This window comes from Clinocottus analis, unplaced genomic scaffold (genome assembly GCF_023055335.1).
Source record: "Clinocottus analis isolate CAN_PGR_092001 unplaced genomic scaffold, fCliAna1.0.p SCAF_78, whole genome shotgun sequence".
NCBI classification, from domain to species: Eukaryota; Metazoa; Chordata; class Actinopteri; order Perciformes; family Cottidae; genus Clinocottus; species Clinocottus analis.
This window is the reverse complement of record NW_027176238.1, coordinates 6,105-25,000: the sequence shown is the minus strand read 5'-3', so window position 1 is coordinate 25,000 and position 18,896 is coordinate 6,105. Positions and strand designations below refer to the sequence as shown.

The window sequence follows — 18,896 nt, the reverse complement described above, 5'->3', positions numbered from 1 at the left end:
TGAAGGTATAGGATGATAGATGAAGGTATAGGAGGATAGATGAAGGTATAACAAGGTAGTGGACGCTATAGGAAGGTATGGGAATGTAGATAGAGCAAGGTATGGGAAGGTAGATGAAGGCATATGAAGATAGATGAAGGTATAGGACTGTAGAGGAAGGCAGAGAAAGGGAGATAGATGTACATATATACATTTCCATGAAAGCCCTAAGCACCTTGGACCGTCTTTGTCTCTGACTCGTTAGGACAAACATATAGAAACGTAACCGTTGGAGCACAGAGAGCATGCAGCGATGAAGACTTTCTCCTGAGCTGCGTTCTTCACATCATAATAATTAAAGCTCTTCTAACTATAAATGTAATATCAGCTCATGATGCATAATCGCTCCAGGGATTCATTTATATACTATCTGATCGTCTCAGCGTCAGCAACAAGCTCGTTATGAAGCACATCTGCTGATTGAAAACATCATTTCATTCAGCAGACGTTTAGTACGCTGTAAGGAGACGCGTCAAGGAGACATCTTAAGGAGACGCGTCAAGGAGACATCTTAAGCAGACGCGTCAAGGAGACATCTTAAGGAGACACGTCAAGGAGACATCTTAAGCAGACGCGTCAAGGAGACATCTTAAGGAGACGCGTCAAGGAGACATCTTAAGGAGACACGTCAAGGAGACATCTTAAGCAGATGCGTCAAGGAGACACTTTAAGGATCATCAGCTCCACTCGTCTCCTTCATCCCGTCTGTGCTGTTTGGTGGAAGCTGCAGTCTGTTGAGTGAAGAGATTCTGTTGGTTTCTCCTGTGGCTTCAATGTTCTCTGAAACCTCCACCTCTCTACCCTTTCCACCTCCACCTCTCTCTTCCCTCTTCACCTCCACCTCTCTCTTTCTGCAGGAGGACCCCTTCGTCATGGTGGCGGAGAACATCCTCGGGCAGCCCAAGAGGTACAAAGGCTTCTCCGTCGACGTCCTGGACGCTCTCGCCAAAATCCTGGGCTTCAAATATGAAATCTACCAGGTGAGACCGACTGACGTGTTTAGTTCAGGTTTAGGTTCAGGTTTAGTTCAGGTTTAGTTCAGGTTTAGTCCAGGTATAGGTTCAGGTTTAGTTCAGGTTTAGTTCAGGTTTAGGTTCAGGTTTAGTTCAGGTTTAGGTTCAGGTTTAGTTCAGGTTTAGGTTCAGGTTTAGTTTAGGTTCAGGTTTAGGTTCAGGTTTAGTTCAGGTTTAGGTTCAGGTTTAGTTCAGGTTTAGGTTCAGGTTTAGTTCAGGTTTAGGTTCAGGTTTAGGTTCAGGTTTAGTTCAGGTTTAGTTTCAGGTTTAGTTCAGGTTTAGTTTCAGGTTTAGGTTCAGGTTTAGTTCAGGTTTAGTTCAGGTTTAGGTTCAGGTTTAGGTTCAGGTTTAGTTCAGGTTTAGTTTTAGGTTCAGGTTTAGTTCAGGTTTAGTTTCAGGTTTAGGTTCAGGTTTAGGTTCAGGTTTAGTTTCAGGTTTAGGTTCAGGTTTAGTTCAGGTTTAGTTCATCAAACGTCTCGTTCACACACAAAACAACTACAAAGCTACAGGCAACACTTGCAGAGACAAAATGAACACCATGGTGAGACTCTGAGAAGAAGCTCATGATCACGGCCCTCATGAGCGTTGGACGACTAGCGATGCTCTTCATCTGCTGCTGAGCTTCTGCTCTGCTTCAGCTGCTTCTCCATCAACTCACTGTGAATCTTCCCTCCAGGTGGCCGACAGTAAATATGGATCTCAGCTCCCCAACGGCTCGTGGAACGGCATGATTGGTGACCTCATCAACAAGGTGAAGCTGTGACTCGCTGTGAGAACCAGTGAGCTTCGGCTGAAGAACCTCTTGTTCCCCGTGTTCCTGCAGTCGCATCCCTTTCATAGCATGTTTTGACCATAACTATGAACTTCCAGCATGATATATATTCACCAACAATGCCTCCAAACTGTCCGCTTCAGGGCCTTAACAACAGCACACATACTAATAAGACATATTTTTGGAAAGATTAGGACCTAAAGAATCAGAATCTGAAACACAATCCAACAAAGCATTGGCATGTTGGGAAGGAGTTTCAGTCAAAGAACTGGTCAGAAGAGCTGGTCCTGACATGTTCATCCATCATGTTCATCAGAGTCTTACATGTCTGATGTAAGACTCTGTTTTGGAAACTTCTTGAGGGCTTTGGCCCAAACTTATGCTCGAGTTCTTGTCACTGATTGGCTGTCACCCGCCTGCCCCTCCCTTCTCTCCCCCCAGAGAGCCGACCTGGCGGTGTCGGCCATCACCATCACGCCGGAGCGCGAGAACGTGGTGGACTTCAGCAAGCGCTACCTGGACTACAGCGTGGGCATCCTGCTGCGGAAGCCCGAGGAGAAGATCAACATCTTCTCCCTGTTCGCGCCCTTCGACCTCGCCGTCTGGGCCTGCATCGCCGCCGCCATCCCCGTGGTGGGCGTGCTCATCTTCCTGCTCAACCGGCTGCAGGCGCTGCGCTCCTCCGCCGCCCACAACGGAGCGCCGGGCCAGCCCAACGGCGGCGGCGGGTCGGGCTCCCTGAACAGCGCCGTGTGGATCGTCTACGGAGCGTTCGTCCATCAAGGTGAGCGGGAAACGACGTCTGCGGGCGTTGATGAGGACGACGTGAGTTTCACCACCTGCTCTCTTGTTGTTGTTGTTGTTGTTGTTGTGTACACAGGAGGGGGCGTGTTGACACCAGATCTGTGCCTCATCATTCTAGCATGTTAGCCACTTTAGCCACTTTAGCCAAGTTAGCCACGTTAGCCACTTTAGCCACATTAGCCAATTTAGCCACTTTAGCCATGTTAGCCACTTTAGCCACGTTAGCCACTTTAGCCACATTAGCCAATTTAGCCACTTTAGCCATGTTAGCCACTTTAGCCACGTTAGCCACTTTATCCACGTTAGCCGTCTCACGCACGTCGTGTTCGTACCGGCTAGCTGCTTCATTGCAGCAATATGAACCCCGAATAAATTCAGCTGCGATTTATTTGCAATGAACAAATCAAGAAGAGGCTGAAATCATCAGGATGCCGGTTTTGCAAAAATAAAACTCTAGATTAGTTCTCTGTCATACAAACAAAACCCTTTTAAAAAGATTATTTTCCAAATGGAGTTGAGCTCCATCGGTGCTAACGATGCTATCGTTGTAGCCGCTCCTTCAACACTGAAAACATCTCCATCACGCCAACAACACGCCAACGATGTTGTTTACAAATATGCATTCATTCACCTGCTCCCTGTGGAATAATCTGTGTGTTCATAATCCATCTCAGAGCTCTTGTGGACGATCACAAATATTATTCCTCAATTTCTGATTCTGAAGTCAAAGCTTTGAGTCTCTGCATGAACTTCTAGAACGACTTGTACTTTATTTCTGCTCACGGCCTCTCGGCTGCAGTCGCATTTAAATTGACAAAATTGAAGGAAGATGACGTCATAAATCAATGACGTTGAATGGAATCTGAGTATTGAAGACACATCTGTGTGAACCGCCGCATCGTTTAACTTTGGTGACCTTTGACCTCGGCGCTCCGACAGAAGCTTGAAGAGGAATCGGAGTCTCACGATGCCGAACCTCAGGATCGTTCTCACGGTGCGGCGGCTCAGCGTTTTGGGCTGAAACCAATCGGTCCGATCGCAGCGAGAGGAAGATTATCTGCCTCGTAAAGACGGATTTCAATTTGATTTACGGAGGGGTTTAATTTGGAGCCGTTACACGGATTACACGCCAACAGAAGAGGGAAACAATAATCACGGGAGGATTTGTAGCGTCTGAAATATTTAGCAGAGAAGCAGAAACAAGGACATCAAACTCGAAAAGTGCTTAAATGAATTAGAGGGAGGCTTACGCCGCTCAGAGCTCCAGGAAACCAAACGCCGCTTCCTCTTCACGCAGCTTCCTTGTGTGAGAATGTTGCTTTTTTTAGGACACGGGGATACTTTGTTGCACTGAAAAGAGTTGCAACACAAACAAAGGAAGATGTTTCAGGATTAAACTGAAGCTGACGTGAAGATTCTCTCACAACCAACCCCGACGCCATCGGCCCACTTCTCCATGTCTTCAAAACGTCTTCAAAACGTCTTCAAAACGTCTTTAAAACGTCTTCAAAACGTCTTCAGAACGTCTTTAAAACGTGTTAAAATAGTCTTTAAAACGTGTTAAAATAGTCTTTAAAACGTGTTAAAATAGTCTTTAAAACGTGTTAAAATAGTCTTTAAAACGTGTTAAAATAGTCTTTAAAACGTGTTAAAATAGTCTTTAAAACGTGTTAAAATAGTCTTTAAAACGTGTTAAAATAGTCTTTAAAACGTGTTAAAATAGTCTTTAAAACGTGTTAAAATAGTCTTTAAAACGTGTTAAAATAGTCTTCATTTCCTAAAGCTTCCTGTGCGTCTCCGTCTCCAGCTGACGGAGGTCGATGTGAAACTGTCCTCAGAGACCAGAAACAAAGGTCCTGTCTTGGTAATGTAGGACTGTGTGTGTGTGTGTGTGTGTGTGTGTGTGTGTGTGTGTGTGTGTGTGTGTGTGTGTGTGTGTGTGCAGGTGGAGAGGGCGTGGTGGGCTCCGTGGCCCTCAGGATCGTGATGGGCAGCTGGTGGCTCTTCACGCTCATCGTGTGCTCGTCCTACACCGCCAACCTGGCAGCGTACCTCACGGTGTCCCGCATGGACCACGCTATACGGTGAGCACACACACACACACACGCACGAACACACACTCTTGGCGAAATCAAGACCCTTAAACTCAAGCGCTCCTTACTCGTGTCCTCATATCCTGGTGTCCTCGTCTCCTCATGTCCTCATGTCCTCATGTCTTCATGTCCTGATCTCCTCATGTCCTCATGTCCTCATCTCCTCATGTCTTCATGTCCTCATGTCTTCATGTCCTCATGTCTTCATGTCCTGATCTCCTCATGTCCTCATGTCCTCGTCTCCTCATGTCCTCATGTCCTCATGTCCTCATGTCCTCATGTCCTCGTCTCCTCATGTCCTCATGTCCTCATGTCTTCATGTCCTGATCTCCTCATGTCCTCATGTCCTCATCTCCTCATGTCTTCATGTCCTCATGTCTTCATGTCCTCATCTCCTCATGTCCTCATGTCCTGGTGTCCTCCTGTCCTCAGGTCCTTCCAGGACCTGTCCCGGCAGGTGGAGGTGGACTACGGCACGGTGAGGGACTCGGCGGTCTACGACTACTTCAGGAACAAAGGGACCAACCCGCTGGAGCAGGACGGCACCTACGCCGAGCTGTGGAGGAGCCTGAGCCGGAGCCACGGGCTGGACCACTCGGTGTCCAGCCCGTCTGAGGGCATCCGCAAGGTGTGTGTGTGTGTGTGTGTGTGTGTGTGTGTGTGTGTGTGTGTGTGTGTGTGTGTGTGTGTGTGTGTGTGTGTCGTACCATACGGGTCTCAAACCGTGGCAGAAGTAGAACAAAGATGAACCAACTCAGGGAGTTTACATCCTGCCCACTGATTGGCTGATGCCTCCAGAGCAAAGTGGGCGTGGCCAACCCGAAGCAGACAGACAGCCCAGAAGAGGGCGGAGTTACTTCAGGGGGCGTGACAGTGTGTTCATTTAGAAATCTAACTCGCACATCAATCAATAAAACAAGCATGGACGTCATAAAGAAACACACACACACACACACACACACACACACACACACACATAATTATATTTGGTTTGTCATCTCTGAATCATTTGAGTTGTGAGTTAACGAGCCGGCCCGTCAGTCACAGACTGAGGAGTGTTTCACTGATTCATGATGATTTCTCAAGCTGTGTGTGTGTGTGTGTGAGTACACACACACACACACACACACACACACACACACACACACACACAGACATACACATACTCTTCTGTTTACCCATTACTTAATTGCAACAGCGGTGTCACAATACACAGATTAGTGAGACAGTGTGTTGCGGAGAGACAGAGAGAGAGAGTGTGTGTGTGTGTGTGTGTGTGTGTGTGTGTGTGTGTGTGTGTGTGTGTGTGTGTGTGTGTGTGTGTGTGTGTTGCTGCCGTGCATTATTATGCTCATAGATCTCCCAAAGAGCCGATGACAAATTAGCGTCGGAGGCGAATCAGCTCGGAGCGCATCCGTTATTCACACACACACACACATACACACACACACACACACACACACACACACACATACACACATACACACACACACACACACACACACACACACACAATCACTTGTATTGCTGATTGTCGCTCTGCTTTCCATCTTCAAACTCTTTCTGCTCATCGATCTGAAGACGGAACGATTTCACTTTGGAGCTCGTCTACTCTTTTCTTTATTATTATTATTATTATTATTATTATTATTATTATTATTAATAACCTGTTTCACAGGTTTGACCCTCAAGGCTTCCTGTAGTTTATTAACCATGATTTCATCTAGATATTAACCATCTTCGTCATCCTCGTCATCTTCATCGTCGTTCTGTTTTGTGAACGTATGAATCTGGACTCGTTTGTGTCTTTTCCTCTTCATGTGTTCATGTGTTCATGTGTTCGTGTGTTCGTGTGTTGTGTTCATGTGTTCATGTGTTCGTGTGTTTATGTGTTTGTGCGTTCATGTGTTTGTGTGTTCGTGTGTTGTGTTCATGTGTTCATGTGTTCATGTGTTCGTGTGTTTATGTGTTTGTGCGTTCATGTGTTCGTGTGTTCGTGTGTTGTGTTCATGTGTTCATGTGTTCATGTGTTCGTGTGTTTATGTGTTTGTGCGTTCATGTGTTTGTGTGTTCGTGTGTTCATGTGTTCATCTGTTCATGTGTTCATGTGTTCATGTGTTCGTGTGTTGTGTTCGTGTGTTGTGTTCATGTGTTCATGTGTTCGTGCGTTCGTGTGTTTATGTGTTTGTGCGTTCATGTGTTTGTGTGTTCATGTGTTCATCTGTTCATGTGTTCATCTGTTCATGTGTTTATGTGTTCGTGTGTTCGTGTGTTCGTGTGTTCATGTGTTTGTGTGTTCGTGTGTTCGTGTGTTCGTGTGTTGTGTTCATGTGTTCATCTGTTATGATGAGTAGACGAGGCGCTTCGCTGCTTCTCTGACTGCAGGAGCCGCTTTTTAAACGAGTCCAGTGTTTCCATAGAGACCAGAGGAATCTGAGGTGATGTCATCGTCAGAGTTTATTCATCCAGCATTTAAAGCCTCGGGTCTCAGGACCAATGTTCCAGAAGCTCCGGCGCCAGCAACACGCTACATGTTTCTATGTTTCTATGTATATTGTATGTGTATTACATGTGACACTGTGCCCTCCTCCTCGTCTCTCAGGCCAAGAAGAGCCCGTACGCCTTCCTGTGGGACATGGCGGTGCTGGAGTACGCCGCCCTGACGGATGACGACTGCACCATCACGGTGTCGGGCGGCGGCGTGAGCAGCAAAGGCTACGGCGTGGCGCTGCAGCACGGCAGCCCGTACCGAGACCTGTTCTCCCAGAAGTGAGTCTTTCAGACAGACTGCAACAACCTGCTGTCGCCTTCAAAATAAAAGCACCTCAAAACAGGAAACCAGAGACATTTTGCTTCCAGCAAAAAACTTTGCGGCTGCGCTCTTCATCTTCATCTTTGCTCTTCATCTTCATCTTTGCTCTTCATCTTCATCTTCGCTCTTCATCTTCATCTTTGCTCTTCATCTTCAGCTTCGCTCTTCATCTTCATCTTTGCTCTTCATCTTCATCTTCGCTCTTCATCGTCGGCCTGTAAAACGCGGCTTCAGGTCAGCTGCTGCTAGCGAAGCTGATCCAGCTCCATGAAGCTCCGTGACGCTAACAGCAGTCTTCATGCTGCGATGTGTAAACTATTTGATCTTGAAAGGATTTATTTAGTGAAACCGGTTGATTCCAGTCAAATTGATCCCAGAGCGACGTGAAGCTCCTGAGTCCAGTTTCCTCAGAGTTGCATCACGAGCAGCAGAGTGAGCAGAGCCAGACGTTCTCACAGCGCCAAAGACACACCTGCTGACCAGGAGCACACCTGGCCTCTCACCTGGCCTCACCTGGCCTCTCACCTGAACTCACCTGGCCTCTCACCTGGCCTCACCTGGCCTCTCACCTGGCCTCTCACCTGGCCTCTCACCTGAACTCACCTAGCCTCACCTGGCCTCTCACCTGGCCTCTCACCTGAACTCACCTAGCCTCACCTGGCCTCTCACCTGGCCTCTCACCTGGCCTCTCACCTGGCCTCACCTGGCCTCTCACCTGGCCTCACCTGGCCTCCTCAGGTGTGAGTGTGTGTGGAGCGACAGCCAGCAGCTGTGAGTCCTGTGAAGTCGTGAGGAGAGAAGCGATTACACGGCAGCCGGCAGCGGGAAGCCGTTTGATGTCCACACCCCCTTCAACACACACACACATTAACACACACACACACACACACACACACACACACACACACATTAACACACACATTAACACACACACACACACACACACACACACACACACACACATTAACACACACATTAACACACACACACACACACACACACACACACACATTAACACACACATTAACACACACACACACACACACACACACACACACACACACACGTCCTTTAACACACACCCCGCCGTGTGACAGTGGTGGCTGAGGCGTTAATAGAGATGTTAACACGGCGCATTAAGCGGCTGCTCGCTGTTATTAGAGGATCAGCCACGCTGAGGGAAGCCGCCTCTCTGGGGCCGAGCGCCCCGCGGCTGTGCCGCACACACACACACACACACACACACACACACACACACACACTCACACACACACACACACACACACACACACACACACACTCACTCACACACTCACACACACACACACACACACACACACACACACTCACACACACACACTCCAAAAATATGACAACGTCGCTTCTGACTGCCATCCTCATCCTCCTCTTCCTCTCTCTGTGGGATCCTCTCGGCCGTGTTCACAAAGCGGGACGACCCTGCTTCTCTGAGCCGCTTCAAAGCTTCAAAGCTTCAAAGCTTCAAAGCTTCAAAGCTCCTCTGGTTGTATAGAAGTCTATGCTTCATGTCTTAAAGTATGGAGGTAGATTTGTGTATTTTTTACCCAAGCAAACATATTGTTTGTAAGTAAATAAGTAAATTATATCAAAAATCTTTGCTCTCAAAAAAAAAATTGTTAAAAAAAAAAATCCTCTAAAAACTAAAATTTGCTAGAAAAAAAAATCTCCCCCCAAAAAAATTTGGTTTCCATTTTTTTTTTCTCTCTGCTCCTCACTCCTCCTCTTCCTCCCTCTGCTCCTCACTCCTCCTCTTCCTCCCTCTGCTCCTCACTCCTCCTCTTCCTCCCTCTGCTCCTCACTCCTCCTCTTCCTCCCTCTGCTCCTCACTCCTCTTCCTCCCTCTGCTCCTCACTCCTCCTCCTCCTCCCTCTGCTCCTCACTCCTCCTCTTCCTCCCTCTGCTCCTCACTCCTCCTCTTCCTCCCTCTGCTCCTCACTCCTCCTCTTCCTCCCTCTGCTCCTCACTCCTCCTCTTCCTCCCTCTGCTCCTCACTCCTCTTCCTCCTCCCTCTGCTCCTCACTCCTCCTCTTCCTCCCTCTGCTCCTCACTCCTCCTCTTCCTCCCTCTGCTCCTCACTCCTCTTCCTCCTCCCTCTGCTCCTCACTCCTCTTCCTCCCTCTGCTCCTCACTCCTCTTCCTCCCTCTGCTCCTCACTCCTCTTCCTCCCTCTGCTCCTCACTCCTCCTCCTCCTCCCTCTGCTCCTCACTCCTCCTCTTCCTCTCTCTGCTCCTCACTCCTCCTCCTCCTCCCTCTGCTCCTCACTCCTGCTCTTCCTCCCTCTCCTCCTCCCTCTGCTCCTCACTCCTCCTCTTCCTCCCTCTGCTCCTCACTCCTCCTCTTCCTCCCTCTGCTCCTCACTCCTCTTCCTCCCTCTGCTCCTCACTCCTCTTCCTCCCTCTGCTCCTCACTCCTCCTCTTCCTCCCTCTGCTCCTCACTCCTCTTCCTCCCTCTGCTCCTCACTCCTCTTCCTCCCTCTGCTCCTCACTCCTCTTCCTCCCTCTCCTCCTCACTCCTCTTCCTCCCTCTGCTCCTCACTCCTCCTCCTCCCTCTGCTCCTCACTCCTCTTCCTCCCTCTGCTCCTCACTCCTCTTCCTCCCTCTGCTCCTCACTCCTCTTCCTCCCTCTGCTCCTCACTCCTCTTCCTCCCTCTGCTCCTCACTCCTCTTCCTCCCTCTGCTCCTCACTCCTCTTCCTCCCTCTGCTCCTCACTCTTCCTCTTTAATTAAGCGCCGCTGTGTTTATTTAGGGATTAACTTGTGGCTGTGAATGGAGACAAAGCACAGGTTATTATGGGATGTCCTCGCTCTCGGCGTTCAGGGCGACTCAGAGCGTGAGAAGCTGAGGGCGGAGCTGCCGTTCAGAGAGGAAACATGTCCTGGGTTTACATCCCATAATCCCGCCGTTAACAACCAGCAGACTTTGTTGCTTCTGCTGGTTTGTGGAGCTCTGGAGCGTCAGAGCAACAGGAAGTCATGTGACCGCGTTCACTTCCTGGTTGAAGGAAAGAAAACCATCTCGTGTTCTAATTGCAGATGAAAGAAAATCTCTTTTCTAATCTCATCATGTGACTCTACAGCTGGATGAGTGACAGCTGGATGAGTGACAGCTGGATGAGTGACAGCTGGATGAGTGACAGCTGGATGATTGACAGCTCACTGGCTCCATGCTGAGCCTGAACGTCTTGTTCCCCGTGGTACAGTCGTATGAAGTATGAACACACATGACTTCTCATACTTGTGCATATGATTGTTTTCAAAATTTCGGTCATAACTCTGAACTTAAAGCATAATTATGAACCAAATTCACCAGAAAACGCCTCAGCAAGCGTCCCCCTGTTCATAAATGTCTGCTGCACATATTAATAACTAATAACCTTTATGGAAATATTTGAAGCTAAAGAATCAGAATAAATCAAAACTTCGGCCTTCAGAAAGAGTTCCAGTCGCAGAACGTTGAGCAATTCAAAAATGACTTATTTTACAGCGAAAGATTCAACACAACAGTTTATGAAAATACTTCAACTTCAGCTGAAGAGATGATGAAGAGATGATGAAGAGGTGATGAAGAGGTGATGAAGAAGTGATGAAGAGGTGATGAAGAGGTGATGAAGAGGTGATGAAGAAGTGATGAAGAGGTGATGAAGAGGTGATGTAGAGATGATGATGAGGTGATGAAGAGGTGATGAAGAAGTGATGAAGAGGTGATGAAGAAGTGATGTAGAGGTGATGAAGAAGTGATGTAGAGGTGATGTAGAGGTGATGAAGAAGTGATGAAGAGGTGATGAAGAAGTGATGAAGAGGTGATGAAGAAGTGATGTAGAGGTGATGTAGAGGTGATGAAGAAGTGATGAAGAGGTGATGAAGAAGTGATGAAGAGGTGATGAAGAAGTGATGAAGAGGTGATGAAGAGGTGATGAAGAAGTGATGTAGAGGTGATGAAGAGGTGATGATGTCACATCGTCATGTGCTGATGAACTTGATGAAACTTGCAGACTTGATGTGTTTTGTTTTATTGATAATAATCAGTTCTCATGACGTCATTGTTTTAATGGCTGTGTTTTGCCGTTATGCATAAATTATATTATATCATAAATATTCATATCCCCTGCAGGATCCTGGAGCTGCAGGCGCGCGGCGACCTGGACGTCCTGAAGCAGAAGTGGTGGCCGCGGTCGGGCCGCTGTGACCTCAGCAGCCTGGCGGGCGGCGCTCACCCTGACGGGCGCTCGCTGAAGCTGCACAGCTTCGCCGGCGTGTTCTGCATCCTGGCCGCCGGCCTGCTGCTGGCCTGCCTGGTGGCGGCGCTGGAGGCCTGGTGGAACGGCAACCGCTGCCGCCAGGAGCAGCCCAAAGAGGTGACCGAGCACCGGGCCCGGCGGACGGGCCCGCGGGGGGAGGACACTGCCACACTCTACTTTAAGGATCCGGCCGCTGACGCCAGCCCCGACTTAGTGGAGCTCCAGTACACCCAGCTGTAGCGGGGAGGGGCTAGCGGGCTAGCGGGCTAGCGGGCGCTAGCGCCGGAGAGGGCAGAGTAGCTACATGTGCTTCTGGGCCGCTGATTGAAATCAAATTTGGTCTCTTATTGTTACCCCTCCTCCATGCTTTTTCTTTTTATCCGTCCATCGCTCTCCACCCGCCAAACCTACACACTCCTGTTTCTGTTTGACGCGTCTGAACACACACACACACACACACACACACACACACACACACACACACACAGCGAGCACACACACAGCGAACATGACCTCCACTAACACTCCTGATACCTCAGCTTCTCCGTCCACTCAGGAGCTTTTCCTCACACACTCCAGGCCTTCGTCTAACTTGTTAGGTTGTTAGATCGCTCTCCAGTTAAAAGGTTCTAGAGTTAAATTGTTTGACAGTTCTCGGGTTAAACATTCATAAAGCGGCTGCAGCTGCTAGCTTGCGCTGCAGCCGCACACCTGCAGACTTTAATGATTAATCCACAGCGCCGGCTCCGTGACCGTTCAAGTGCTCGCTGTGGAGTTATTGTCACAAACTCATTTCCTCGGCGTTGGCGCTCGCCGCCTCGCGGGTTCTGAGGAGAGATTGTAATTAGCGGGCGAGAGCTCGTTCAGGCGGGAACTCTTTCTTTTACACTTTCTGAGGTTTTTTCCTCCATTTCAGTGTAAAATCTGGACGAGACGTCTGAGACATAAAAGTCTTTATCCCATCAGAGCCTTGGTGCTCGCGCTGCGCTGTGACATCAGCAGTGACATCAGCAGTGACATCAGCACAGTTGGTGCAGGCAGAGGTCAATTATCAGACCTCTTTAATGGAAGGAAAGACTCGTAGTCACGCCTGCAGGTTTCAGGAGGAAAAGCAGTTCATTAAGCATGAATTCCCTCTAATCAATATTAATGAACACTAACAATAATGACTCGATGGAAACATCTGATAATTCATGTGTTCATGCATCGTATGAAGAACCAGAGGGTTGAACTCTTATTTGTTGTTTATCGTTGTTTCCTCATCAGAAAACAACCAGAAATGATCTTGAGTCACGATCCAGTTCCACACTTTATTCTGTTATTAATATGCTCTCCAGGTGGAGATGATGGAGTCAAACTCAAGAGTCAAAGAATGAATCCTTATACAGTTAGAGTTGTATATCTATATGTTACAGAGTTAGAAGCTTCTTGAGTTAAATAGTCACATCGTTAAATTTTTAAATGACTAAATAGATTGTTAGTGTTATATAGTTAAAGAGTTATAAAGTCATACAATTAAATATTTAAAAATGTATAGAGTTCAATAATTAAATTACTTTATAGTTATAGTCAAATTGGTAAATTTGAAATGTTGTATTTGTTAATCGTCATATAGCTGTAGAGTTAAAAGGTTTTAGAGTGTTTTAGTTAAAAAGTTAAAAAGCTCCAGTTATTTAAATAGTTAAATAATCTGGAACTGAGACTCGACCTCGTTGAGGCGACACTGGAACACAAACTGACCTCAGACCAACGTTTCTACCTCCAACCACACCTGAACACAACACCTGAACACCTGAACACAACACCTGAACACCTGAACACACCACCTGAACACAACACCTGAACACAACACCTGAACACCTGAACACAACAACTGAACACACCACCTGAACACCTGAACACAACACCTGAACACCTGAACACAACAACTGAACACAACACCTGAACACCTGAACACAACACCTGAACACCTGAACACAACAACTGAACACAACACCTGAACACCTGAACACCTGAACACCTGAACACAACACCTGAACACAACACCTGAACACCTGAACACAACACCTGAACACAACACCTGAACACAACACCTGAACACAACACCTGAACACCTGAACACAACACCTGAACACAACAACTGAACACAACACCTGAACACCTGAACACCTGAACACAACACCTGAACACAACACCTGAACACCTGAACACAACACCTGAACACAACACCTGAACACCTGAACACAACACCTGAACACAACACCTGAACACCTGAACACAACAACTGAACACAACACCTGAACACCTGAACACAACACCTGAACACCTGAACACAACACCTGAACACAACAACTGAACACAACACCTGAACACCTGAACACACCACCTGAACACCTGAACACCTGAACACACCACCTGAACACCTGAACACAACACCTGAACAGCTGCAGCGCCGACACAGCAGACACACACACGGGGCGGCTCATGGATCCGTAAACTACAGTGTGTGCAGGCGGTGCAGGTTGTGGGTTCGTGGCCCTTGAGCAATGAGGCGTCTGCGGCGCCCGTCACGGCGCCCGGTTGTGTGTCTGTGTCTCGTCTTACTGCTGATGACCTGTCAATGTGGACGCGTGTTCTCTGTCTCCTCCCCTTCTCCCATCACCCCTTTATTCACACCTGTCTGTGATCTCGTGCAGGTCACTAAGGATTACAGGCTGGCCAGGGTTTCTGGCCCTTTGACATATAATGACATTACTACTGCTTCATCGGAGGGGAGGAGGGACATGTGGACAGACAGAGAGAGAGGCTGGGATGAAGCAGAAGCTATTGATCCAGGTCAGATAGACCTCTGTGCCGCCATCACACATAAAACACCAGAACCAGACATGTGTTCACGGCCCAGGTCCGTTCTCTGTTTCCACTGTAGACAAACAGCAGGAACGTGTCTTCTCCCTGATTCTGTTCTGGAAATAAATCTTGATTCGTCCTTCAGAAATGTTCCAGTAAATATAAAGACGTGTAAAACATGCAGAACGTTTGTATTTCTCCTTTTCCACCACAACAAACTGCAGCTGATGGACCATCTGAACACGGAGTCGCTCCTCGTGACAGAACGCTCCTCACGTTACACCTGCATGAAACATTTAGTGATTAAAGTTGGTGGCAGCTCATTAAAACTCCAACCGATAAAACCAATGAAGACAATCAATGAGCTTATCAGAAAATTAAACAGGAAGTTATTTCCAGAACCGAACAGGACGTTCTCTGTGATGAATGAATTTGGTCTTAATTGCAATTGATTTTTTAATTTTGAATGTTTTTTTTCTTTTGCAAACGCCGTGATGATGAAAGTGTTAATGGAAGCCGGGCCTTGGCCGCTCCACCTTCAACACTCACTAGACCCTCCTGGTTCTTATAGCCTTCCTGGTTCCCCTGGCTTTGTGTCAGTCGGCCATCTTTTAACTGTGGACACATTTCATAAGGGCTGACCTTTGACCTCACTGGGACGTGTTCCTTCACGTGTTGAAGGGAACAAACTGTGAGGGAAGTCAACAGAACCTGCACACCAGCTCAGTGCCTTCTCCTGGTTTACAAGTCAAAGTACTCAAAGACCCTCATGAGCTCTGATCAACAAGAGCTGCACTGAAACGGCTTCTAGCATGTTCATATCTGTCTCATTCAAATAGACAACCTGTCCAGAGAAAAGCTCAATCTTAAGGATCCGGATACATATATATATATATATATATATATATATATATATATATATATATATATATATATATATATAAACAGCACATAACCAGATAATTGGCTTCAATCTCGGAGCTGAACACAGAGAGAAATCTCGGCCTCTGATCAAAAGTCTTGACGTCCGTTTAGAGAGCCGGACGGCGAGCAGATCAAAGGCTTCTCTGTTCCAGAGGAACCGCCGGGATCCAAGAGGAAGCAGCAGCTCTTCTCCTCTGGTGGAGCACAGCCCACTCCTCAGCGGCGGAGGGAGAGAGGTTCAACGCCCACTGGCGGCCCTCATTAAGACAGCTGTTTGTTTCCCAAACTCAGGGCTTGTGGTCTCTTGTTCTCTGTAACGACCGCTGAGGCTTAATCCTGAGCTTTGTTTCAAGTCTCTGGCTCTGACACGTCTTCTGCTTTAATGAGACAGAACAACCTGCAGTGAGCAGCTTTAATTGGCTCTGAGAGGAGCGCGTCCCTTTAAGGAGGCTCTGCTTCCTGTTTAACAGGACGCTTCACAGGAAGTGCTTCAACTTTAGCTTCAGGTCAAGAGACGACTAATCACTGTTTTAAAATTCATTTTACATTTCAAGAAAGAAGAAAAAATCTAAACATAATAATATCGGTCGGCTGAGGACTTAAACAGCTACTCTGTCTGAAAGATTATAATATTATGACATACTATTATTTTGTTATATAATATTACGATATTAAATTATTATATTATACTGCAGCCAAACCAATCCTTCACAATAAAAGCCTGGATAATTTAAAGCAGCAGGAGGAAGTGATGCATTAAATAACAGTGTTTTCACAGTTGTATCATAAAGTGTGTTTGAAAGGATTATCACCATAAAAAACAATACATTTAAATGGAGAGGATCATATCTGTGTTATGAATATGCAGCGTAGATCATGTGCATTGTTCTACCGTGACTAATACCATCGTACCTCTTGAGTTGAAACCAATCCAATGCTGGAGCCGCGGCGTGCTGCGTTCAGGGACTCCAAGCGCACAAATTCACACGGTGAGGAAATTAATCTGCAGAGAAAAATCTCCCGAAACATAAACAAGTCTTTAACTCTCTGATGCCCATTAAAACCTCCAGCGGGATTCAAACCCACGATGTTTTATCGGAGAAGTTGTCAGAAAGAATCTGTTAGAACAAAAACTTAGAAATTATACTTCATCAAAAACATTTTAATCTTTGTGTCGGGCATAAAAACACCCTGAAACAATACATTACTGACGATACAGTACATTACTGACGATACAGTACATTATTGACGATATGGTACATTATTGACGATACAGTACATTACTGACAATACAGTACCTTATTGACGATACAGTACATTATTGACGATATGGTACATTACTGACGATACAGTACCTTATTGACAATACAGTACATTACTGACAATACAGTACCTTATTGACGATACAGTACATTATTGACGATACAGTACATTACTGACGATACAGTACCTTATTGACAATACAGTACATTACTGACAATACAGTACATTATTGACGATACAGTACATTACTGATGATACAGTACATTATTGAGAATCCAGTACATTATTGACAATACAGTACGTTATTGACGATACAGTACATTATTGACGATACAGTGCAGCCTCTCGTACCTTATTGCTCAATTAAACTCTGAGCTCCTCAGTGAAACTATGATGTCATGACTGACTCACCTGAGACTAACGTGTCATGTGACCACACAGGAGGAACCGCGTTGTGTTCAGAGGGTTAAATCTAACGTACAGTATTCACAATATCCGCCTGAGGTAAAATAAAAGTCCCTGAATGCACCACGTGGTGAAAACCCTTGCGACTTCCAGCTTTAAGCTCCGCCTCTAGCGTCTTCACAACAAAGCGCCGCTGGGCTCCAGCATTGTTTCCCTCCAGACATCAAACCTTATTATTATTATTATTAATATTAATATTCACCGGCCAAGTTTGATTTCAAGGTGCACATACAGAAGGTTTCTGTGGCCTCAGTTCCCCCCACACCCCACAGCCCGACCCCCCACAGTAGAGTCTGATAGCGGTCCATCCAGGGAACCAAGGCCCGCCCTGAAACAGAGGGACCTGAAGCAGTCTGAGAAACCGGCCCATCGCCAATCTCAGCCTCTCTGTCCCCCCCCCCCTCCCTCCCTGTCTCTCCTCTGTCCTCTCCCTCCCCTCCCCCTCCTGTAGGACAAGGAGGTGAACCTGGAGCAGGTGCACCGTCGTATGAACAGTCTTTTGGACGAGGACTTGGCCCACAAGCAGATCCCCGGCCCCTCTATCGAGATCTCTGCGCTGGACATCGGCAGCATGCGGCCCAGCCAGGCGTCTCTGATGCCGGGCCCGGAGTCCGGCCGGGAGTACCCGCCCTCGGGCCACGCTGTGACCACCTTCCTCCCCGGGGAGGCGGGGGGGCCTCCTCCTCACCATCCTCACCATCCTCACCATGGGGGGACCCTCGGCAGGACCCTGGCTCTGTCCCAGGGCCCTGGCAGCAACCCGCTCAGCATGCAGTGCAAACACAGGGCCAACGGGGGGCTCTTCCGGCAGAGCCCTGGCAAGACCCCCATGCCCATGTCCTACCAGGCAGCCTCCGCAGGACCCATACCCGAAGCCATTGAGGCCGCCCACAGCACGTCCATATAGCGGCGCGGTCTGGACTCTACGCGCTGCGAGGCGTTGAGGAAAGTTATTATTCCAGAAAAAAACATGTATGTAAAAAGTGAAGAAAAAAAAGAAGAAAAAAAAGATTTTGTATCTCACTTCCTGTTCAGAAAAAGCCGATGTAAAAAAAAAAAAGAAGAAAAAAGCGTGTTGGCGCGGTGTAATTTTTCTCTTGTACATATCTGTAAATACCAAGAGAACGACGTGAGGCTAAAGTGTATTTTGAATATTCTCAATTTTTTGAAGTTGAGTTATAAAAAACCAACAAAATGAGATAAAAAAAACACGCACACACACACATATATATATACATATATATATATATATATATATATATATATATGTATATATATATACATATATATATATGTATACATATATATATATATATGTATATATATATATACACACACATTAATGAAAAAGTTCTGACTGTTTGAATGAGTTTGTAAATTTTGTTCTTTATGAAACAATGACACAAAATTCATTGTGATTGTTTTCTAAGTGCCGAAATTAAACGATGTCTCTCCACAACTCATCGACGTAAACGACTACCCATGATGCACTGCTGTAGGGGACATTCTAGTGTTGGACACCTACTGTTATGCACCTCTGTACCAACCCTATTTTATATATATATATATATATATATATATATAT

The 18,896-nt window shown here is 46.9% G+C and overlaps 1 protein-coding gene across 1 annotated transcript in view; it reads left to right on the top strand.

Annotated features, from left to right (window-relative positions):
• LOC137779422 (glutamate receptor ionotropic, delta-1-like) overlaps window positions 1–18,528 on the top strand; it is a 58,118-nt gene extending 39,590 nt beyond the window's left edge. The window contains 8 exon segments of the mRNA XM_068567133.1: window positions 897–1,019; window positions 1,729–1,803; window positions 2,266–2,608; window positions 4,574–4,712; window positions 5,154–5,349; window positions 7,324–7,490; window positions 11,686–11,929; window positions 17,763–18,528. Of these exon segments, the coding sequence (XP_068423234.1) occupies window positions 897–1,019; window positions 1,729–1,803; window positions 2,266–2,608; window positions 4,574–4,712; window positions 5,154–5,349; window positions 7,324–7,490; window positions 11,686–11,929; window positions 17,763–18,218 (1,743 nt within the window). The 3' untranslated portion in view covers window positions 18,219–18,528.
• Window positions 18,529–18,896: the final 368 nt, after the last annotated feature.